The sequence below is a fragment of the Bos grunniens genome, chromosome 17 (assembly GCF_055505025.1).
Source record: "Bos grunniens cultivar Pamir isolate PY7600 chromosome 17, Bosgru_T2T1.0, whole genome shotgun sequence".
Taxonomy (NCBI): Eukaryota; Metazoa; Chordata; class Mammalia; order Artiodactyla; family Bovidae; genus Bos; species Bos grunniens.
In genome coordinates this window covers 44,424,316-44,449,691 of record NC_141181.1, presented here as the reverse complement: position 1 = coordinate 44,449,691, position 25,376 = coordinate 44,424,316, and the positions used below count along the sequence as shown (strand labels likewise).

Below are 25,376 nucleotides of genomic sequence, written 5' to 3'. Positions count from 1 at the left end.
TATACTACTAAAACTTTAGAAAAAAAGTTAGAAAAAAACCCCGAAAAAAACTATACAAAAAGTTTACTAATAAAAACTTTAAATATATTCCTGTTTATTGGGACAAATGTCAGGCCAAATCAAAAAAATTAATGTTTGTGGCTAATCGTACAATTGTTGATTGGAGACCCCATGGTATGTGGTTATCTAACTGCTCAGATGATATTGACAAAACTATATATGATTATGTTACTCAAGTAACATAAAAGGTTACTAATACTACAATAAAACATTACCATGACAAAAGACTTCTTAGATGGCTTGACGGTAAAATGGCCCCCCCTCGTCCTCAAATCATTCTTGATAAACAGATTGGGCCTGAACAATGAGACATCTAAAAACTTGCTACAAACACTGAAAAACTTGAGACTTAGACCAGACATTTCACAAAAACTGCTGCTGCTGCTGTTTAAGTCGCTTCAGTAGTGTCCGACTCTGTGGGACCCCATAGACGGCAGCCCACCAAGGCCCCGCCGTCCCTGGGATTCTCCAGGCAAGAATACTGGAGTGGGTTGCCATTTCCTTCTCCAATGCATGAAAGTGAAAAGTGAAAGTGAAAGTGAAGTCGCTCAGTCGTGTCTGACTCTTAGCGACCCCATGGACTGCAGCCTACCAGGCTCCTCTGTCGATGGGATTTTCCAGGCAAGAGTACTAGTCATAGCCATAAAAATTATTTCTTTTGCTATATTCAATCATATTTTATACAAGCCTGTGTTTCACTTCCTTTTGTTATAGCTATAAAAATTTTACAATTCAATAAGACTTTATGTTCTGTAACTTACATAAATTGTAAATAATATACTTATCTTAACTACTCTATTTCCTTAAAAAATGACTCCCTTTTGATTCTTCAATCTTGACATAATCTGTTCAGTTCAGTTCAGTTCAGTTGCTCAGTCATGTCCGACTCTCTGCGACCCCATGAATTGCAGCATGCAGGCCTCCCTGTCCATCACCAACTTCCGGAATTCACTCAAACTCACGTCTGAGTTGGTGATGCCATCCATCCATCTCATCCTCTGTTGTCCCCTTCTCCTCCTGCTCCCAATCCCTCCCAGCATCAGAGTCTTTTCTAATGAGTCAACTCTTCGCATGAGGTGGCCAAAGTACTGAAGTTTCAGCTTTAGCATCATTCCTTCCAAAGAAATCCCAGGGCTGATCTCCTTCAGAATGGACTGGTTGGATCTTCTTGCAGTCCAAGGGACTCTCAAGAGTCTTCTCCAACACCACAGTTCAAAAGCATCAATTCTTTGGCTCTCAGCTTTCTTCACAGTCCAACTCTTACATCCATACATGACTACTGGAAAAACCATAGCCTTGACTAGACGGACCTTTGTTTTGGTTACCAATAAATCTCCAGCAAACCTCAATTCAAACACATAATTTTATTCAAAATTAGACTAAAAATGCTCATACTATGTGGGCCACTCAGGCTCAAATAAATAAAGATATTAAAAAAACAAAACTAAACTACAAACAGCTATCAAATGGGTTAGTAATCAATTAACAGATATACAAAAACAGGTGATGCTAAAATGTGATTAAAATTCTACTCAATTTTGTGTTACTCCTATTCATTTCAATAATAGTGCCTACAACTGAAAACAAAGCAAATTTCATTTACAAAACATACATGATAATGCCTCTCTAAATATACAATTATTACAAAAAAAATTTAAAACCTTTTCTAATAATCTGCCCTCTTCCACTAATTTAAAAACTCTAACTAAACAACTAACTGATCAATTATCAGGGCCAGACCCACACAGATGGTTTTAAAACATTACTCACAACATCAAGTCTTAATTTTAGTGATTGTCTTGACAATTATATTTCTTATCTACTGTTGCCTTCATACAAAGATTGTTAAAACTAAACAAACTCTTATAGCCAAAACTCTTTTTACAAATATTATAAATAAATTTTAAAAATGGGTAGAAATGGGTAGAAGTAAGGGTAAATATAATGGACTATTCTCATGAGTTTTAAAAATCACATTTGATGGTTGAAACAAAAAATTACACCACCATCTGATATGGAAATCCAATGTATGCACTTCACTCAAATGGGAAAATGTCAAAAACCAGTAGACTATGTTAAGTTAGGGTGTGTAATATCTAATGAAACCACTAACAAAAAAAAAAAAGAAAGCTGTAAAGAGACACTCAAAAATACTTTCAATAATTAACAATAGGATTCTAAAAAATATTCAAGTAACCCACAGAAAAGCATGAAAATTGGAAAAGAGGTATGATAAACAAGGAGCAAAAAATTTTAAAGTCCCAACTCATGTTTATGTACAAAACCAGTACACACTCATATTTAGCTATGATTATACTGTATTTTTGTTGCTATTTTTCTTCTGTTTCTCAAACATACTAAGATAATTCTTACCGATTTCTCTTTCTTCTGCCTATGACATTCTGTGGTCTCCACTCAAATTTATCTTCTCAAAAGGTTCTTTAAAACTACTCCAATCAAGAGCAGCTTCTCTCATACTCAAATTATTCTGTATCATATTGACCTGTTTTGTTTTTATCATAGCATTTATTTATACTAGATAACTTCTTCTGTTTTTAAAAATTTAATGATTATTGTCTATGTTCCTTCATTAGAATATCAGATCCTGAGAAGAGAAACCTTTTCTGTCTTATTTGGACCTTTACCTCATTGCCTAGAACTGTGGTAAATGGTATGTATAGGCTCATAAATTTTTTTGCATAATTGAATATATTCAATAAGTATATTTTTGTAAATGTGCATTCCTTCAATGTATCAATTTACTGTAAATTAGTCAAATAGACAAAAGATTTAAATGTTAAAAATAAAACCATAGTCAAGTAATAGAAGACAATTTTATAGCCTATGACATTGAATTTGTGAGGTGAAATCTATGCTTTTTAATTGATCTCCTTAATATGCTTTAAAAATCTTTTTCATCCATAATATTATAAGTATCCATATGATTGTATATGATGCTTTTGTTGTTTCTTATATTGCAATTACAAATTACACCTTTTGGAATTGATGTTTTTTAGTGTAACGTAGGGGTGCAATGGGGCTTCCCAGGTGGCTCAATGGTAAAGAATCCTCTTGCAGTGCGGGAGACATGGGTTCTGTCTCTGGGTTATGAAGATCTCCTGGAGAAGGAAATAGCAACCCACTCCAGTATTCTTGCCTGGGAAATCCCATGGACAAAGGAGCCTGGTGGGCTACAGTCCATGGAGTGCAAGGGTTGGACATGAATTAGAGACTAGATAACAACAACAGCAAGGAATGCAATGCTGTTATTTTGTCCAAAATGTTTGGCTGAAGGTCCCAACAACATATATTTAATGAAACATCCTGCTCTTAATTTTTAAATTTACTTTTTAGTTGGAAGAAAATTGCTTTACAATGTTTTGTTGGTTTCTGCCATACTATTTAAATTTAAGTGACCCAGAGATTACATAAGGACACATCAGAAGTCTTATGTTCACATGGGCTCCCAGACTCTGTCACATGAAGGTAAACTCCTGAACAGATTTTTAAGAATAAGAATGTATAGGTACACCCCCTCTGGTTTCTCCTTGTATTGACTTTTTCTTATTCTTTGACCTTCAGATCATAGTTTCAGCAACAGAGACCAGAAGCAAAGACAAAACAAACCTTCATTAAACTGATCTTATGAGCAGGGTATACAAGCTTTTATGGATATTTTCATTTCCCTTGGCCATATAGGTAAAAGGAGAATTGCTGAATCCTGTGGTCAGTTCATGTTAATCTTTTGAAGAAACTGCCAAACTGTTTTCCACAGTGGTTGCATGTTGTTTTATATCCCCACCAGCAGTGTATGAGGGTTTTGCTTTCTCACACCATTGCCAACACTTTGTCTTGGAGTCTGGCCATTCTGAGTATCATGTTGCATCTTTGGTTAATTCTTAAGAGTTGAAAACATGAAACAGTCCAAATGTCCATCGATAGGTGAATGGATGGACTAACTGGTGTAACCATAGAATGAACTACTCAGCAATAAAATAACAGGCTACTGATGCCCACAAATTTCAAAAACATTCAGCTGACACAAAGGATTACTTATTGTATAATTCCATTCATATGAAATTCTAGAAAAGATAAAAATAATCCACAGGGTTGAATGTGAGATCAATGGTTGCGGTTAGCAGTAGGAGTGAGATCTGACTGGGAAGAGGTATAGGAAACATTTTGAGTGCTGGAAAGTTGTACATCTTGGTAGCAGTGGTGGTTATATAGACTCAGACATTTATCAAAATGCATGGAACTCAGGGCTTCATGTGTTCCAGTGGTTAGGATTCCATGCTTCTACTCCACGCAAGGGGCACAGGTTTGATTCCTGGTCGAGAACTAAGATTCCACATGCTGTGTGGCGAGGTGCCTCCCCACCCCCCAAAAAGGCATGGAACTTGAACTTTATGTTAAAATAGATATATTTTATCAATAAAATTTATTTTTTAAAATGTGGTTCTGAAGAAAGAATGAAGATAGGTAGACTAAAACTTGTTAAAGGAACAATTTAAAAATTTTCGATTTATTTTTGGCTGTGCTGGGTTTTCATTGCTGTGCAGGCTTTTCTCTAGCTACAGTGAGCAGGGGCTACTCTCTAGTTGCAGTGCATGTGCTTCTCATTGCAGTGGTTCCTCTTGTTGCAAAGTAGAGGCTCTAGGGCTCTCAGCCATCAGTAGTTGGGGCTCCTGGGCTCTAGAGCACAGGCTCAATAGTTGTGGCTCAGGGGCTTAGCTGCTCCATGATATGTGGGATCTTCCTGAATCAGGGATTGAACCTGTGTCTCCTGGATTGGCAGGCAGATTCTTTACCACTGAGCCTCCAGGGAAGCCCTTAAAGGAATAATTTTTAAAATAGCAGGTCTAACTCCATTAGAAAGCAGCAATTGATCAGAGCCTGGGCCCTGTGGAGGACAGCTCTATCACTATTTTGTAAAGGGTAGCAAATACAGATGCACTGGTAACACACATATGCCCCAGAAGTATAAGGCAAACCCCACAAAGATTTAGAAGCCTGATATCAATGATGTTTTTAGAAGTTTAGTGAACTAGGAATGCTGAGACAGCCCTGTAAAGTAAGGGACAAGTTATTTAAATTCACACTTGACACCACAAAGAGGTATAACACTTAGTGGAGCTCTCTGCATTAGGAAGGCATTTTGGAACACACTTGAAAATTCTACTGTGAACAGTTTCCAATTTTGAGTGAAGCTCAGATCAAGAGCTTGGCAGCAGGCCCAGCGCAGGTGCAAGATTTCCTCCAGATGAAACTGTGAGATGCTTCAGCTCTTGCTGTTAGGACAGGAGGGAGATGGGATACTGTGTGGAGTGGACTTCAGTCTCTAATAAATTTACAAAGGCCTCAGATTTGGGAGGAAGACCTTGACTTCTGTGGCAGAGAACTATTTCACTATATCACTGGAGAAATAGATTCTGTGGCAACACACTCTAATAGAGATCAACCTTGTCACCACCATGTGGTCCTTTACCAGTGAGAGCCATCCTCAGATGGAGTATCAGGTTTGTTGACTGCTGCTACATCTCATCATATTGTGGAAATGATCTATTTGGAATTGGGCCCTGGAAAGTCCATAAAGTAAAATGGATAAATGGGGAGTCCAGAGCCCTATGTCATTCATGGGGACCTCCCTATGACCACTGGCTGAGGAGGAGACAGCTCAGGCCTGGTTCACAGATACATCAGCACCATATGAAAGGCACCACTGATACGTGGAGCCCCCATTTTGTGAAGACCTTCCTAGTGGTCAAAGCTATGAGCAAGATACTTGGAAATCTGCTTTATGTAGGAGGAGGGATGCCTGGGAACATGGATATGAATGTTTCTTGGCAGAAGTAATTCACTTGTCTGGTTGTTAGAATCCCAACAGGACACAAAACTGGGACACCAGCGACAAGAAAGTGTGAAGGAAAGGTGATGTGGTTGAACTTGGTACTTTGGTCATGGACATGAAGCGTGTGGAGTTTTGTGTTTCACACTGATGCCTAAAAGAGACAAAGAAAGCAAACAGGACAGAGAGGCTCATTTTGTGCAAATGCAACAATATATTTTAAGGCAGAGAAAGTGTAGTGATGGAATCATGATCATGGGTAAGTCCACTAGTATTAACATTTATCTGCTACCTAGAAGCAGTCAGTCTGACACACAAGAAAGAGGCCCGTTGACTGTCCCTAAATTTTACTGTATGTACTTGTGAACCAATGACAGGGTCTGTCCTCAATGACATCCAACTTCTATATTTTTGATATTACAAAGATAAGTCCTTCATAAGTTGTCCCTCTATTTTGGTCCTTAAGATCCCATAATCAATTAACCACTTCCAAAGACTTCTGTAGGTCAAGCAATTCTGATTACCACAATGACCTTGAGCCCACTGTAGTTGTAACGGATGAGGTAGGTGGACGGCCACTGGAACATGATCATTACCACAAGGCCCTTAAGGAGGGACCATTAACCCAGCAGTTAGAAGTCCTACTAGGTCAATAGTCAGACTTGCAGGGGTCCTGGGTCAGAGGGAGTTCGGTGAGAGATGGATTGGTGGCCTTCTCCCTGGGGCCCTTCAGACTTTCTGGCCTTGGGACAATGGGTGAAATGGGGAGCCCAGGGACAAGTTGGGGGCCAGCTGGGTCCTGGACACCTGGCTCCTTCAGTGATGATTGCTGGACAAAACCTGGGGACCTGACTCTAAGGGCCCTTCCAGCTGAGATCTGCCTCCTCAGTCAGGCATGGGCACTGGTGGGAGGACCCAGACTAGATGCTGGACAAAAACTCTCAATCAGGGTGACCAGTCCACACAGGGAACCCCTGTTCTTAAGCAGGGCCTGGACCTCAGAGGGTGAAAGTCAAGGCTCAGGACCTTGAACAAATAAAGTGAGGGATAATGATGCTGCTTTGCTTACAGGGTTTGCCAGTGTTAAAAGCTGCAAGGAGGAATGGAGACAGAACTAAATGCCTCCTCTTTTCTTTCTTCTTAACAGAAAATAACATTTAAAAACATATATTTATTTGTTTTTGGCTGCTCTGTCTTTGTTACTATGTGTGGGCTTTGTCTAGTTGAAGAAATCAGGGGCTACTGCCTAGTGGCAGTGTGTGGGCTTTCCATTTCAGTGGCTTCTCTTGTGGAGCACAGGCTCCATGATACATAGCCTCAGGAGTTGCAGCTCACAGGCTTTAAAGCACAAGCTCAGTAATTGTGGTGCTCCGGCTTAGTTGTCCCAAAGCATGTGGAATCTTCCCTGACAAGGGATTGAACTGGTGTCCCCTGCATTGAAAGGGAGATTCTTAACCACTAGGCCACCAGGGAGGCCCTAACATTTGTTTTGTTAGACGTTTATAGGCTCATTGTGACCTGACCATGATCTGACCATGATCTGACCTCAAGGACTCACATTTTCCTAGGATGCTGGGGATCCCATCACCCAGCAGTTTCTCAGGGCCCTGGCAGAAGTGTCTTCTAGTCCCTCTTGGAGGTCAAAATTGGGGAAATTGGTGAGTAAATTACTCATGATAAATCTACATCAACAACCATATTTCCTTCAGTATTTATATTATGGCAGGGCATTTCTGGTATCTTAGTATTGGCCTCTGCCCAGTTCAGCTTTCAGCTAATTAACTAAACAGAAACAAAGGTACCAATAGATCAACAAAATCAAAATCTTGCTCACTGTAAAAGCTAATAGACATACTTCTGCCAAGATGGAATAAGAAAACAGAATTTATTGATATTATTAATGAACAATTCAATGTAAGCACAGAGAAGATTCCAGTTAGTAAGAAAATACCTATAACTTGATGTCAATACATCATATAAATTACTAGAAAACCAGCCTACTCAAACTTCCTGGATAATCTATGAAGCAGGGGCTTCCCTTGTGGCTCAGTGGTAAAGAATCTGCCTGCCAATGAAGGAGATACAGGTTCGACCCCTGATCCCATATGCTGTGGAGCAACTAAGCCCATACACTACAACTACTGAGCCCGTGCTTAAGAGTAACTCTGAGCGTATTAGCCGAGGCTACTGAAGCCCACATGCCTAGATCCTATTCACCACGAGAGAGGCCACCTCAATGAGAAGCCTGCGCACGGTAACTAGAGTAGCCCCTGATTGCCACAACTAGAGAAAGCCCATGCAGCACTGAAGACCCAGCACAGCCAAAAATAAAACAAATGAAATTATTTTTTTTTAAATTTAACAAAAACCTATAAAGCAATGTGCAGAAATGTGAGTCCTATGGTATCTTCAGTGCTGCTACTGCTGCTAAGTCACTTCAGTCGTGTCCGACTCTGTGCGACCCCATAGATGGCAGCCCACCAGGCTCCGCCATCCCTGGGATTCTTCAGGCAAGAACACTGGAGTGGGTTGCCATTTCCTTCTCCAGTGATGTAAGTGAAAAGTGAAACCGAAGCTGCTCAGTCGTGTCCGACTCTCAGTGGACCCAGGGACTGCAGCACCAGGCTCCTCCATCCATGGGATTTTCCAGGCAAGAGTACTGGAGTGGGATGCGAGTTGCTAATCCTTTTCAGGGTGTTGCCTAGCTTCTGGAATGCATGTGGTGCATCAGGTCTCCAAGCTACTGGCAACTTCCTGCACAACTTGTTTGACTGGCATGATTTCACTGCTGCGGTGGAGCATGCTGATGTTCTGTGCATGTTCAGATAGTCTGGATCTCTTCAAGCTATATTATAACAATCCAGGAGTAAAACTGAATGTGTAGTGCTGTCTGCTCCATGGTAATGAAAAATTTTCCTTTTTCCTAAGAACGATACAAAGAATGCATTTGTGAAATCAAAGGCTGCATATTATGTATCTAAAGGCATGAAAATCTGCTTTAGAAACAATGCCACGTGTGCAAATTGGATCACTACTTGACTGAGCTTGTGTCCAGTCTATAGTCATTCTCTAGGCCTCGTTAGGCTTCTACACCATCTATGCTACCTAATTAAACAGGATTATGATAGGAATGGTCACCTTGCCAATCTTTAAGAACACACTAATCTCTGCCACCCTCCCTGCTGAGCCCTTTTCCTGGAATGCAATATATATATATATATATATATATATATATATATATATATATATATATATATATATTCATTTACTATCTTATCTGGGGAGTAAGTTTCAGAGCCATCCATCTGGCCTCCTCACCATGGTGGCCCTTAACCAAAGACCAGGGATCCAATACAGGGGTTACTCTAATGGCCAAGAATGTCAATCCTGTCCAACAGCAGTCTCTTCCACCAGGGCTGATTTGGCCACTATTGAACATCTAAAATAAGAGACGAAGACTGAGTCCCCAATATAGTACCATTACTAGGAAAGACCAACTAGCACTTGACTATTTTGGCCCTCAAAAGGCCAGTGTTTGTCCTCACAGGAAAATCTAATATTCCAGGCATGTGTTTTCTTTCCTGCCCCCAGGGCCTCAGCCAGCACCACTATCCAAAGGCTTACAAAATGTCTGGTCAGCCAGTATGCTATCCCACATACACTGCATCAGTCCAGAGGACCCACTTTGCATTAAAGAATGTGCAAGACTATGTCCAGCACAAAAGGACCCACTGCATGTACCAGAAGCTGCTTCTGCAAGAGAGCTTTGGAACAGCCTAGTGAAAGCACAGTTGAAGCCCCAGCTCAGAAGCAATATTTTGCCAGGACAGGGTGCTGCCCTTCAGAGTCCAGTCTACGAAATGGACAAAAGCCAGTGCTGTGTTCTCAGAGTGGAAGAACCCAGCAGTGAGGGTAGGCCTCACCAACCACCACTACCAAAGGCCCTCCAGGAGCCCTTGTGCTTCCTGGACACCCTACTCCAGGCTGCAGAGTTAAGAGGTCTTGAACCCCACAGGAGACATACATTTCACCAGGGACAGAGCGTTTTCCACTTAATTAATAAAGACAGAAACGACTTGAGGATTGTGCTCCTTATAACCAGGGACCAGCAGGAAAGAGGAGCTGTTGTCTATGCAGGGTGTCTGATACATCATGGGGAGAATGGGCTGCCATCATACACAGGGCAGGGAGTCTGAGTTGATGCGGGTAACACACTGAGATCCTTCTTGGAGTTTCCTTGCCCACTTGTGATGGTAACTGGAGAAACACAGCAGCTTGGGTGTGTGAAGGGCATGGTGACCAGGGCTCAGAGCCCTTAGGAATGAGGATCTGGCTCACGCTGATGTCAGCAATGGTGGTAGCTGTGAGAATCTGGAATGCATAAAAGGTGAGAGCAAACAGTTGCAACAGGAGGGCTGTAGTTCTTCCTGATTTTCCTCTTCTTAGTCTCTCTCTAGGCAAACCCAACCTTGGAAGGGATGCTCTGTGCAGTTGTGGAGCTGAACCACCCAGATCCCTCTTCCAGGAACAACCTGATGCCCAGAGGCAGGGACTTCCTCCACTTGCCAGCTTATCCAGAGTTGGTCTCAGGGGAAAAGGGCTGCTTCACCTGAGATCACTCTCTCCTCAGGGCAGCCTGCCTCTACTGACTGACAGCTCAGGATTGTAAGGGCCTGAATGTCATGGCCAAATATGTGACACTTTTACGAGTGATTCTCTTCAGAGCCTTTGCTGGTCTGGCCAAGGTCTCCACAACCTACAGTGCAGTTGTGATTTTCCTCTGACCAATCCATTCCTTTCTCTTCTCCCATTACTTCATGTTGATTCTCAAAAAACATCTTGCACCTCAAAGTTCACCTCTGCCAGGAGCCAGCGTGAGGAACTCCGCCCATGGCAAAGGTCATGAGGAAGGAGGCTTGACATACGTAAAGGCAGGATTGAGCTTCAGGAGTCCCCCTGGAAATTCTTGAGCATCTACCTCCAAAACCAGAGTCTGCCTACTTTACTGCTTTGTGCTCTTACCTCTGACTTTACGGGGGGCTATCCCCCACCACCATCTCTCTTTCTGAAAAAGAGTTAACTTACAGCTCCAGTTAATAAAGTTCCTGGGCGCGACAAGAGTGTTTTCGTTCACAAACCCTTCAGATGGCTCTCTAACTTGCCTGACAGGCTTACCCGGACTCCTACAGCTATGCATACAATTGTTTACAGTCTCCCAGCCGCGAGAGGCATGGGAAGCTTAAGATATTCAAATAGTATAGAGCCTCTCGGAGAGTTAGAAATTGTTAGAATAGAACTAGTAGAAGATTTCATTGTTGAGCCAATGCTTGCTGCCAAGCTTCCACATCCCCTGTATTGTATCCTTGGAAGTGTATTAATTAATATAGTTGGTATGTAGAAAAAATAAGTAGTGGCCTTGGTGTTAACAACTTTATACCCTTAAGGTAATAAATTCTTTCCTTTGTTGTAAACCCACTGCACATCTGCCCTGTAGGAATGCAACTTTATCTAACACCTTCGGAGGATGGCGCCAAACTTTAAAATAATTACTCTTAGAGAAAATAAGTCTTATGGTTGACAAACCTTTATCAGAGTCATAAAATGTTAACAGGCCTTCTGGCCAGAAGATGATGTAAATCACAGAAACTATTTGTATACGGTAAGTTTGCAGAAAAGAAACACTGGTTTCGATAAGGATCAAAGACTGCTGACTTTGCATGATTTCACACCCCCTATTATCCTCTATGTGCAACTTAGGGTATAAAAGCCCCTGTTGAAAATAAATCTATGAGCAAGGCCCATAGATTGGGCTTGGTCTCCCCGTGTCGTTCTTTCTTGTTTCCTTTTCCTCCTTTTCTCCTCTGTTCTTCCTTCATGCCAAAATAATTTGGAGCACGGGGGTCCTCTGCAACCACTTATTTGCCTGGGCTTCTAAGACCCACTCGAGAAGGTGTCTAAGGTGGGGCACCTTCCGCTATTTGAGAGGGCGCCTGCAGCCTCTGTGGTCAGAGCAAGTTTGGTGTCACGAACTTTATTGATTTCCCGTGTAAACAAGTTATTTATTGAGCATCTAATAAATCTCTCAGCCTTTGCTATACCTTAATCGCCAACGCCGTCATCCTGAGGGAATCCCTGGATCCAACCGGGGCTGGACCCTGGCACACCTCAGTATCTGCTTCCAGAGGCCCCAACTTATGATACAGTCTGATCTTGCTGTCAGTGAGGAGCAGCACTTGGGTTGTAATAATGAACACAACTTGAACCAGCTGAAACAAACATGGGGATTTATTATAAGGATATTTGGGATATCTCACAGAAAAAAATCCAATAAGTCCAGGCAGGAAAATGGCAGAGATGAACCCAGACTTCAAGACAAGAACCAGATCCTGGAACCCAGCCAGGATGCTCATGACTTGGCTTCCACGGTGGCTTCACACTTCTCTCATTGCAGCTATGCCTCCTCATGTGGTAGAGAACACAGCCACTGACACCACTCACATTTATGTACCAAAGCTTCAGTTGTTAAAATTATATAGACAAACAAGAGAGTCCTAGCTTTCCAGAAGCTTCCTAATGGGAAAGATAAAACATGCAACGATTTTATCACCAGTGAAATACATGTACAGGTTCACATAGGTTGAATAGGTATTTAACAAGGAACAAAGGCATTTCAGTGGCAGTAGATCGACAAAAAAGCACACACACACAAAAGCGTAAAATGAGAGACTGTAGAACTCTCAAATAGTTTAAGGACGCAAAAACAAAACAAAACCAAAACTGTAAGAGGAAAGATAAAGTATTCAGAAATTATGAACAGGTATGGTTTTGTATAAAAGTCCTCATATACCATGAGGATATTACAGCTTAAGTCCACATTGTGTGTGTGTGTGTGTGTGTGTGCATGCACGCACACACATGTGCTCAGTCATGTCCAACTCTTTGCAACCTCATGGACTGTAGCCCACCAGGATCCTCTGTCCATGGGATTTGCCAGGTAAGAATACTGGAGTGGGTTGCCATTCCTTCTCCAGGTGGATCTTCCTGATCCAGGGACCAAAGCCATGTCTCCTGTGTCTCCTGCATTGGCAGGTGGATTCTTTACTGCTCAGCCACTTGGGAAGCCAAGTCTACAATTAGCCATATGGTATTTCAATACAAGAGTGTATAGTCAGAATTGCATCTTAAAATAACTAGTATATATATAAGTGCAAAAAATGGACTGAAAGGATGAAAAGGGCAAAAAATATGCATACAGCTGCAAAAGTCATGGATGAATTAGTTAACTGGCATGCAGGCCAGCACTAGGTGCTCAGCATCTGAAAACTTGTTGGTATTATGTTTGTAGGCTAACAAACTCAATGAAATTGACAATCTGGGCACATACTGGAGTAAATGACCAAATGACTGAGATCTTGAGTGTAGAGTTCAAATATCTATGGATGTATACTTTGCTATGTAATGCAGATATTGGTAGATATGTCTGGTATTCTTTGGGTTCATTTCATCTCAGGGTTATACATGTGATCAAAATGTCAAAGGAAATCAAAATATCAGGAACATATAGACCCATACAGATAATGGTGTCTGAAAATATCAAAGCCCACAAAGAAAAACTGAACACAAGGCAATCCTGGTATAGGTCTCAGAATTCATAGATAGGACCTCCAGAAGATCCAGTACTTAGTGTAAGGAATATAATAGAAAGTATGCCCTGCAGGATTGTTTCCACACCAGGGGAGGAACCTGGGTGGTGAAAGAGGAAAGGGAAAGAGATGCTCCTCCTCTCAATTATTGAGCTTCACAAAACCATAGGTAAATCCAGCCTAACTTTAAAATTGGCTTTCTTCTTGATGCAGCATTTGTAGTAGAATCAGTGAGGAGAAACATATTTTTGTGGTTTACCAAGGTGTCTTAAAAATGTAACACTAAGAATCTCTAATTTCAGAATCAGAGGCCTCTTGTGACCCTTCAGAAGACAAAATGCCAGGTGAGTTCTACACCACACACTTGGGATGTGGAACATCAGGTATTTTGATAAACAAAAGCCCTGCTGCCAGCATCAGCCCTGGCACGGGATGACTGACATCAGACCCTTAGGATTGGGATTAGGATTAGGATTAGGATTCGCCCTTGGGATTCAATCAAAAGGCCAGTGAAGTTTCATCATCTCATAAAGGAAGTTCTAAGATTAACTGCTTAATAGTTCAAAAATAATCTAGAACAGGAGTGAGAAAAACTTGGAAGTTTTTAGACAACAGACTCCTGGACCCAATCCAAGACCCAACAAGTCAATCACTGGGCTGAGGAAAGAGACCCAGGATAGATGGAAAAGAAAAAATGGAAAACAACAACAACAACCCACAAAGTAAAACACCACACTGTAACTACTTGTTCTTTTACATAGGTCTGTTTCACCAACCTGGTAAAATGACCTTAAGGTATTAGTGAGAAAAGTCCATACATTTATGTATGAATAAAAATTTGGGAAATAGGATTTTGTTGAAATTCTGGTACAATAGTTCATGAAATTACCCTCATTTATTTAATATTCCAATTTTACAACAATGATGTAAAACTGTAGGTAAAGAAAAAAATGCTGCTAGAATCAAAGTTACCAAACACCACACTGTTAAAACGACTTGCACATGAGAGAAGACCTGATTTTTCCAAGTATGGAAACTAGACTAGACTTTTCTGATTTTCACCATCATACAAAAAACATAGTTGATTTTGTCGAACAACATTATAGAGAAATTACTACAAAAGTCTAAATAGACGTAGGCATGGGTCATGCATTTCCAGAAGGAACACCCTTATAAAATGGTAAGCACACATGGGAACTTTCTCTTGTGCATGATATGACAGTTGAAAGGCAAGTGAAACACAAATATTTCCAATGATGAAATAATAAAAAGCTTGTTTTCTGATACCTGTCTGGTAATCACAGAAATCTGCAGGAAGGCAAAATAGGCTTCCTGGGATACATAAAAAATATGGTTCTCACCACAAAATCTTCTGTCCTTTATATTCTCTGGATAGTGACTCTCAAATAACTAGTTTCTTCATCTAATTTTTACAGGATATTTTAGAAAACACCAAAAACATAATAGCAGCACACAATATTCATGACAATTCATCACAGTAAATTAAAATACAAGTTGTTCTTGGGTGACATAACACTTAAGATACACACACTAGATGCATGGAGGTACCTCGTTACACAAGGAGGGCATTCTGCTCCAAGTTAATGCCACTGAGCAGGAGTGCAGAGCCACAGTGCTCACTCCTCACAATTCACTCGTACCATTCTGCAGTTCTACACTAGAATACTTATTAACCAGGTTTTATATAAACTGTTTCTCAGAGTCTAGGATCCAAAAGACTTTATATAATGTTGGCTTTTGCTACTAAAGAGAAAGGTCACTGACAACAATAGAGCCTTTTATAAACTAACAAATCATAAGGAAATGTGTTGATATTACATGCTACTTATTGAGCAGTAAGACACGTCCTATGAGTTACCATTTTTATAGTATTATTAAAATAGAAAAACCAGTGGCACATAGTATGTCTTGATAGACATCAGAGGCACTACAAGGCATGTACATCTCATGCTCCCAATTACATTACCATCTGTAATTCCAAAATACAAAACACAACCTGTGACACAGGAAAATAAGCCATAATTATATACCATGGAGAAATTTTGTATTCCAAAGACTCAATTTATTGACGTTTTTAGAAACTTCATACTTGAGCCTTAATATAATTTAGAACCAGTTATTTTTGGTACCCATGTCTATAAAGAGTGCATGGCTTTCTATTATAGCATTATTTCAAGGGGCATGTATTTCTAATGTCTTTAAACTGTTAGGTACACCCACAGGACACAATATGGTGGGGTTACTTGCCGAAGATTGTCCTATATTTAGTATTTTCAAAGAATTCATTCCTGAGGGCATCTTCTTATGTACAATGAGCTGTTATTTCTTGATGAAAATATCACCTCACTTGCTGTATTCATGAAGTTTTCCTTAACTCACTGGAATAGGGTTCATTTTCAGTGGTAATTTTTCCAATGGCTAATGAAATTTGATCTCTGGAAAGCTTTCTGATAGTCACAGTATTCTTCTGTACTGTTAATTTTCTACTGTAAAAGGTTTGACGACAGTTTGAAAGCTTTCTGAAATCCACTGCAATTCATAGGGTCATTCTCCGTCTAAGGATTCTAATATAATAAACACATTAGTCTGCTGAAAGCTTCCCTGACATAACCTATTTAGAGTTCCTAACTTAAAAGTGTATTCAGACATATAAAGTGATGTAACTATTATCTGAAAGATTTACCATAACTGATGAAGATCTCTGTCAAAGACTAACATTAACACCATTCTTAGGATTTCTTTACTGTATGAGTTCTCCGATGATTAATGAGCTGTGACTTTTGGGAGAAGGCTTTCCCACATTCGCTGCATTGAAAAGGTTTCTCTCCTGTATGGATTCTCTGATGATTAACAAGCTGTGACTTCTGAGAGAAGGCCTTTCTACATTCACTGCAACTGTAGGGTCTCTCTCCCGTGTGTGTCCTCTGATGTGGTATGAGGTGTGACTTCCTAGAGAAGGCTTTGCCACAGTCATTGCATTCAAAGGGTTTCTCTCCTGTATGTGTCCTCTGATGATTTATGAGACTTGACCTCTCCCTGAAGGCTTTCCTACATTCACTGCATTCATAAGGTTTTTCTCCTGTATGAGTTCTCTGATGTCTAATTAGTTCTGATTTTTCAAAGAAAGCTTTTTGACAAAGACTGCATCCATACGGTTTCTCTCCTGTATGAATTCTCTGGTGAGTATTGAGCTGTGACTTCTGGGAGAAGGCTTTTTCACAGTCCCTGCATGCATAAGGTTTTTCTCCTGTATGGGTTCTCTGATGTGTTGCAAGGCTTGACTTTTCACCAAAGGCTTTCCCACATTCACTGCATTCATAGGGTTTCTCTCCTGTGTGTGTCCTCTGATGTGATATGAGATGTGACTTCTGACAAAAGGCTTTCCCACACTCACTGCACACATACGGTTTTTCTCCTGTATGAATTCTCTGGTGATTAGTGAGGCTTAATTTTTCACTGAAAGCTTTCCCACATTCACTGCACTCGTAGGGTTTTTCACCTGTATGAGTTCTCTGATGCCTGACAAGCTGGGATTTCCTACTGAAAGCCTTCCCACACTTAGTGCATACAAAGGGTTTCTCTCCTGTGTGTGTCATCTGATGTGATAAGAGGTGAGATTTCTGGGAAAAGGCTTTCCCACACTGGATGCATCCATGAGGCTTCTCTCCTGTATGGGTTCTCTGATGGTTAATTAGACTAGACCTCTCTCTGAAGGCTTTCCCACATTCACTGCATTCATAGGGTTTCTCTCCAGTATGAATTGTTTGATGTCTAATTAGCTCTGATTTCTCAAAGAAGGCTTTTCTACAATCGCTACATCCATAGGGTTTTGTTCCTGTGTGGGTCCTGTGATGTGTGACAAGCTGTGACTTCCTGCTGAAGGCTTTTCCACATTCTCTGCATTCAAAAGGTTTCTCTCCTGTATGAATCCTTTGATGATTGATGAGATTTGACTTTTCACTAAAGGCCCTCCCACATTCAGTGCATCCATAGGGCTTCTCTCCTGTGTGTGTCCTCCAATGTGATATGAGATGTGACTTCCGGGAGAAGGCTTTCCCACACTCACCACATTCATATGGTTTCTCTCCTGTATGTGTCCTCTGATGGGATGTCAGCTGTGACTTTTGGGAGAAGGCTTTCCCACACTGGCTACAATTGTAAGGTTTCTCTCCCGTATGAGTTCTATGATGTGTAATAAACTGTGACTTCTGGGGGAAAGTCTTGCCACATTTACCACAGCCATAGGCTATTTCTCTTATATGTCTGCTCTGATGTTTAATGAGACTTGATTTCTTACTGAAGCGTTTCCTACATTCACTGCATTCATAGAGCTTCTCCCCTGAACGACTTCTGTGATATATGATGATCTGTGACTTCTTATAGCTAACTTTATCACATGCATAGTATTTTAACCAAGTATCAGTTTCCTCAGTCTTGGTATGGAGAAATAATTTATCAAATATGTTTAAGTCAGCTGGTTCCATTCTTCCATAGTTTGCTTTCGGAATAAGAAAATCTAAATGATGTTTTAAAATTAATCCATCTATGTCACCTTCTTTGTTTGATTTCCTTAAAGGAATAAAGTTCATGCTCAGATTAAACTTTTTTCCAAGTACATCACATTCATGATCTTGTTTCATATTTTTAAACTTCTTGTTATCCTTGTGCCAAGTCATGTGACCATTTACTTGAAAGACTTGATCTATGAAGGAAAAAAAAAATCCCATAAGTCTTTCCATAGTCGTGTTTATTGAATAAAAACCTAGAAATACTATTTGAGGGAACTAATGCCTTTTAATGTTTAGTTTCCTAGTATGACTGCAATGTCTAACCTCTAGGTATTGAAAAACACTTTAAACACTGTAAACAAGAACAGAAAGCAGACAGTAGATTAAGTTTAAATGAAACTGACCACCAACTTGGAGCAAAGGGAGTAATTGCTGAACAGGCTACATGGGCTCACTCCACAGGTCCTCAGTGTCATCTGCCCCCCTTCAGCCACACTCAGAGGACACTGCAGCTCAGGCCAATTGTGGGGCCCAACCAGCGTGCCCACGTCGCTCCACCACGAGATGGAGAGATGGGCTGCAAGTGCATTTTTGGGCCATGTGCAGGGATGTCAGATACTCTGGAGCCCTAATATTCCCTGGGGCAATACTCAGTCACTGAGGGACAGGAGGCAGAGGGTGGTACTAGCTTTCTGGTTCCTCAGAGGGTTCCCAGAAGCACACTGTTCATGCATTCCTCTCTCACCCCATCTCACTTCCCCTTCTCCCACTAACACTGTGGAGATCACAGTCCCACTAAGTATCTCAGGGTCTGCTTTTGAGGCACCTTGAATTAAGTCAGTGTCACACAATAGGAAACGAGGAGGAGGGCCCAGCTGATCAGAGCAGTGCTGGATGCTTGGTGGTGCCACGTAACTCACAAAAGAAGGTGAGAACTGGGATCTACACTAGCTAGTAATTTGGGAAGTTCAGACTAGCCTTAGTTTTAAGTGGGAATAGAGAAGTCTTTCAAAAGATGTTTTCCAAAGGTAAAAAACTTATTAAAAAAAAAAAAGGTAGAAAAGAGGTAATTCCATATACTCCATGTCTAAGCTACAGAAAAAGCACAACAGACCTTGACCAACTAGGGGAGAAGTGGACCAACAGTTTGGGAGGAATGATAATCCACTTTCTGACATAATAAGGCTGAACAGAGAGGGTTTCACATCAGAGACACCCAAAGCGAGGAAAAATAAAGCCCTGATGGTCAAGCACAGGTGTCTTTGACCACAGAGAGAAGGGAGGACAAAAGGAGATTAACCACATCAGGAGACAGAATATCTAACAAGAAGTCAAAGTCCCAGATGTGAAAGACTGGGAATAACGTCATGGGCCAAACCAGCTGGAAACATTTCACTTCAAGCTATGAGCAAAGAAGCCACATGTAATGTGATTCACTTCAGTAGCTCATGTTAACTGTTCTGAATCACCGTTAAGGGTTTGAGATTTTGAAAAGAGCCCTCTAAGGCACATTTCAAGGATGCCAACCACCACCCCGCTGAGAATGACTTCCACCTTCTCTCCTCTGCCTGGTCTTCATACACTCACCTATTGAGTCTGAACTTGGAATTTCTCCATCTCCTGTCCATGGGTCTTCTCCTTGCTCCAATTTAAGGATGACACCAGGTTTCATAACTTCATACCCTGTTCAGGGAAAATCACAAAGACCTTGGCCCCTACTGCATGGCCTTTGAGGCCTCTGAAGAAGGAGCAAGGTTTGGAATTAGTTGACCCAGTGAAGCCACCCACATGAATACCAACAAAGTAAACAATCCTCAGAGGAATGGTAACAGTCTCCCCAGTGGATAATATGGTCTAAGAATCTTTGATTTCTATAACTCAAGTCCAAAACCATAAACCCTTCAGAGTTTCTGTAGTTGGTCTGCCCTGGCTCAAATTCAGGCTCTTTCATTTCCTATCTGTCAGGCCTTGGGAAAAATACTTAACTTTTTTCTTTGTCTCAATTTCCTCATTAGAAGAAAAAAAAAAAAAAAAAGAATGCAACACATCTGCCACACAGGATTGCTCTTATATTGAGTCAATATAAGAACAATATGTGAAATTCGGTAAATTACATGCCTCAGGAGCTTTGTTGTTGTTCAGTCACTCAGTCATGTCTGACTCTTTGTGACCACATGGACTGCAGTATGCTAGGCTTCCCTGTCCTTCACCATCTCCCAGAGCTTGCTCAAACTCATGTCCACTGAGTCAGTGATGCCATCCAACCATATTCAATCTTTCCCAGAATCAAGGTCTTTTCTAATGAGTTGGCTCTTCACATTAGGTGGCCAAAGTATTGGAGCTTCAGTTTCAGCATCGGTCCTTCCAATGAATATTCAGGATTGATTTCCTTTAGGATTGACTAGTTTGATCCTCTGGCAGTTCAAGTGACTCTCAAGAGTCTTCTCCAACATCACAGTTCAAAAGCATCAATTTTTAAACACTCAGCCTTCTTTATGGTCCAACTCTCACTCACATCTATATATGAAAACTAGAAAAACCATAGCTTTGACAATACAGACCTTTGTTGGCGAAGCCTCAGGAGCCTAACTACCACTATTACTATTAGCTTCAGAGGTGGCACAATGAAATTAAGACTTCATTATTGAAAAGTGAGGTTCAAATACTTTCCCTGGGACTGTCATAGTCCAAGAACTTTGATCTCTAAAATTTAGGTCCAAAATCATTAAAAATTTTGCAAGTCCCAGAACTCTCAGAAACTAAAAAAGAACAAGCAAGGTACTAGACACAATATGAGGTCTTCTGGGAAGTTTTTCTTTTTTTGGCCATGCCACAAAGCTCTCAGGATCGTAATTCCCTGACCAGGGACTGAACCCAGGCCCCCTGAAGTAGAAGCACAGAGTTCTAACTGCTGGACTGCCAGGGAAATCCTGGGTAGCTTTTCTTACCTAGTGACACGAGACTGCTATAATTCTCCAACATGACATCCTTGTATAAGTCCTTCTGATGGGGGTCCAGTAGCTGCCATTCCTTCTGGGTGAAGTCCACAGATAAATCTTCAAATGAGAATGACCCCTGTAAGAGCACAATCCTAGTGAATCAGAAGCAGGAATCACTAGGTGATGTAGGAAACAAGTACCAGAGCTTAAACACATCATTCTTATCACGGCAAGTTACAGAATGTCTATTGGGTCCCAACTTTTGCACTCTATTTTGTGAGATAAAAGGCAATTACGCATTCTTTCATCCTCTCATTTACATGAGAACTGAAATACATGACTTTAAATTTTCCAAACCACCAACAAAGTTTTCACTGAATGTCAAATTTGGCACCAGAAGAGGCAGTGACAAAAGAAAGATAATAAAACAATATCCTCAAAAACTTCTTAGGTTGTAGACATACACAAATATGTACACTTATAAATAAAGCAAGTTGCTTTAAGAGTTGAGGCAGAAAGGCCAGTGAGGGCATGACATGGGTCAGAGAGGGAGCCCAGCACTCCATCTATGGTCATATCAGTCTCTATTGAAGAGATGATACATGAAATAAAGTTTTAGGAAATTAGTAGTGGTTTCCAGAGAAAAGGGGGTACAAAAGCATTCTGAGTGACAGCAGATCCAAAATGGGGACCCAAACTGCTAGGGGTAACACAGTATAAACAGTTCAGTCAGACAAGGTCACAGGGTACATTGTAGTGACTGGACTGCAGGCCACAGTGGGAGCAAGGCAGATGTGGTTACCACACCTTATCACTGCTGACAATTAGCCATTAGAGCTTTTACAGGATGGAAGTGATATAACTTAATTTAGGTTACAGAAAGATATCCAGATATTTTAAAAATTAATTTTATTTATTTATTTTTATTTTTGACTGCTCTAGATCTTTGTCGCTGTGCGTGGCCTTTCGCGTGCTACAGTGCACAAGCTGCTCAGTGAGGTGGCTTCTCCTGTTGCAAAGCACAGGCTCTAGGGCATGGGCTTTTGGTAGTTGTGGCATGCAGGCTCTAGAGCAAGCAGGCTTAAGTAGTTGTGGCTCGCAGGCTCTGGAGTGTAGGCTCTGTAGCCGCATGGGCTCAGTTACCCCATGGCATGAGGAATCTTCCCAGATTGGGGATCGAACCCCTATCTCCTACATTAGCAGGCAGATTCTTAACCAATGGACCACTAGAGAAGTCGTGATATCTGGATTTTAAATCAAGATGGATTTCTGTCCCAAAGTCTTCTAAGATGACAAGAAAGCATAAACATACTCTTTTAAAAATTCAAAATACCACCAGAAAATAAGAAACCTGACTGTAAACAGCACATCACACACTTTGAGAGTGATGAAAGGGAAAAATCTACAATCAAGAATACTCTGCCTACCAAGGAATCTTGTTCAGATTTGACAGAAATCAAAAACTTTAAAGACTAAAGAAAACCTAAAAGAATTCAGCACCACCAAACCAGCTTTACAACAAATGACAAAGGAATGTCTCAAGGTGAAAAAGAAAATTAAGAAATGAGAAAGTCCACCAGTAAAGGCAAACACACAGTAAAGCTGGTGATCCACACATAAAGCTGGTAAGGTTAAAAGACAAAGCTTAAAATCATTTATCAATAAGCAGTTAAGGCATCATAAAATAGATGTAAAATATGGTAACAACAGTATTTGTGAGGGGAGGAGAACACAAATGCAGGCTTTAAAAAATGCATTTGAAATTAAAAAGATGAGCAACTTAATCACTTATATATACAGATTGCTATACAAAGACCTCATGGTAACCACAAATCAAAACATCTGTAATAGATATACACACCAGAAAAGAAAAAGGGATACAAGCCTAACATTAAAGAGAGTCATCAAATCACAAGAGAAGAGAACAAAAGACAGGAAAAAAGAGACCTACAGAAACAAATCCAGAACTTCTGTGTCACAAAAGAGGACACTATATAATAATTAACGGATGAATCCAAGAAGAAGATATAATAATTGTAAAAATGTGCACCTAACATAGCACCTCAATGTATAATGCAAATGTTAACAGACATGAAGGGAGAAACTGACAGTAACACAGTAATGTGCTGTGCTGCTGTGTTCAGTCACTTCAGTCATATCTGACTCTTTGCAACCCTATGGACTGTAGCCCACCATGCTCCTCTGTTCACTGGATTCTTTAGACAAGAATACTGGAGTGGGTTGCCATTTCGTCCTCCAGAGGATCTTCCTGACCCAGGGTTTGAACTTGCCATCTCCTGTGTCTCCTGCATTGCAGGTGGATTCTTTACTGCTGGGCCACTGGTTTTATATATTACACACACACACACAAACACATAAAATAGGGGACTTTAACACCCCACTTACATCAATGGACAGATCATGTAGACTAAAGAATCAGTAAGGGAACGCTGGCCTTAAAGAATACATTAGACTAAACTGGTTAATATAAACATAGAGAACATTACACTCAAAATCAGCAGAATATACAATCTTTTCAAGAGCATGTGGAACATTCTCCAGATCACTGCAAAACAAGCCTACATAATTTTAAGAAAACTGAAATCATATCAAGCATCTTTTGCAACCACAACATGGTTGAAGAAATCAACTGCAAGAAAAAAAAAATGCAAAAAATACAAGCACATGGAGGCTATAATATGCCAGTGATTTAATGGACCACTGAACAAATCAAGGAGGAAATAAAAAAAAAATACCTAGAGCCAAATGAAAATAAAAACATGATGACCCCAAACCTATGGGATGCAGCAAAAGCAGTTCTAAGAGAGAAGTTTATAGTGATACAAGCTTACTTCAGAAAACAAGAAAAATCTCAAATAAATAAGCCAACCTTACATGTGAAGCAACTAAAAAAAGAAAAACAAAATCCAAAGTTAGTAGGAAGAAATCATACAGATCAGAAGAGAAGTACCTGAAATAGAGATAAGGGAAGAAAAAAAAAAGGAAAAGATCAATGAAACTAAAAATTGGTTTTTTGAAGAGACAAAACTGACAAACTTTTAGCCAGACTCATCAAGAAAAAAGGGGAGAGGGCCCAAATCAATAAACTCAGAAATGAAATTACAACAAACACTACAGAAATAGAAAGGCTCACAAGAGACCACTACAAGTAACTATATGCCAATAAAATGGTCAACTTGGAAGAAATGCAAGAAAAAGACATACAGAAAGGAAAAATGGTTGTCTGAGAAGGCCTTACAGATAGCTGAGAAAAGAAGAGAAGCTAAAGGCAAAGGAGAAAAGGAAAGATATACCCATCTGAATGCAGAGTTCCAAAGAATAGCAAGGAGAGATAAGAAAGCCTTCCTCAGTGATCAGTGCAAAGAAATAGTGGAAAACAATGGACTGGGAAAGACTAGAGACCTTTTCAAGAAAATTAGAGATACCAAGGGAACACTTCATGCAAAGATGGGCTCAATAAAGGACAGAAATGCTATGGAACTAATAGAAACAGAAGATATTAAGAAGAGGTGGCAAGAATATACAGACGAATCATACAAAAAACATCTTCCTGACCCAGATAACCATGATGGTGTGATCACTCACAAAGAGCCAGACATCCTGGAATGCGAAGTCAAGCAGCCCTTAGGAAGCATCTCTACGAACAAAGCTAGGGGAGGTGATGGAATTCCAGTTGACCTATTTCAAATCCTGAAAGATGATGCTGTGAAAGTGCTGCACTCAATATGCCAGCAAATTTGGAAAACTCAGCAGTGGCCACAGGACTAGAAAAGGTCAGTTTTCATTCCAATCCCAAAAAAGGGCAATGCCAAAGAATGCTCAAAGTACTGCACAATTGCACTCATCTCACACGCTAGCAAAGTAATGTTCAAAATTCTCCAAGCCAGGCTTCAATAGTACATGAACTGTGAACTTCAAAATGTTCAAGCTGGATTTAGAAAAGGCAGAGGAGCCAGAGATCAAATTGCCAACATCGGCTGGATCATCGAAAAAGCAAGAGAGTTCCAGAAAAACATCTACTTTTGCTTTATTGACTATGCCAAAGCCTTTGACTGTGTAGATTACAACAAACTGTGCAAAATTCTTCAAGAGATGGGAATACCAGACCACCTTATCTGCCTCCTGAGAAATCTGTATGCAGGTCAAGAAGCAACAGTTAGAACCAGACATGGAACAACAGACTGGTTCCAAATTGGGAAAGGAGTATGTCAAGGCTGTATACTGTCACCCTGCTTATTTAACTTATATGCAGAGTACATCATGTGAAATGCTGGGCTGGACGAAGCACAAGCTGGAATCAAGATTGCAGAGAGAAATATCAATAACCTCAGATACG

The 25,376-nt window shown here is 40.5% G+C and overlaps 1 protein-coding gene across 15 annotated transcripts in view; it reads right to left on the bottom strand.

Annotated features, from left to right (window-relative positions):
- Positions 1-12,175: 12,175 nt before the first annotated feature.
- The window catches only part of LOC147355248 (uncharacterized), a 70,905-nt gene continuing 57,704 nt past the window's right edge, over positions 12,176-25,376 (bottom strand). For 13 of the 15 annotated variants that reach the window (XM_086347031.1, XM_086347028.1, XM_086347036.1 and 10 more), the window contains 3 exons: positions 21,029-21,155; positions 19,668-19,763; positions 12,176-18,274 (listed from right to left, as the gene is read on the bottom strand). In XM_086347031.1, the coding sequence (XP_086203157.1) occupies positions 16,302-18,274; positions 19,668-19,763; positions 21,029-21,155 (2,196 nt within the window). In that variant the 3' untranslated portion in view covers positions 12,176-16,301. Of the gene's footprint in view, positions 18,275-19,667; positions 19,819-21,028; positions 21,156-25,376 lie in introns of those variants that run through there. The other 2 variants (XM_086347042.1, XM_086347048.1) reach the window with 2 other exon arrangements.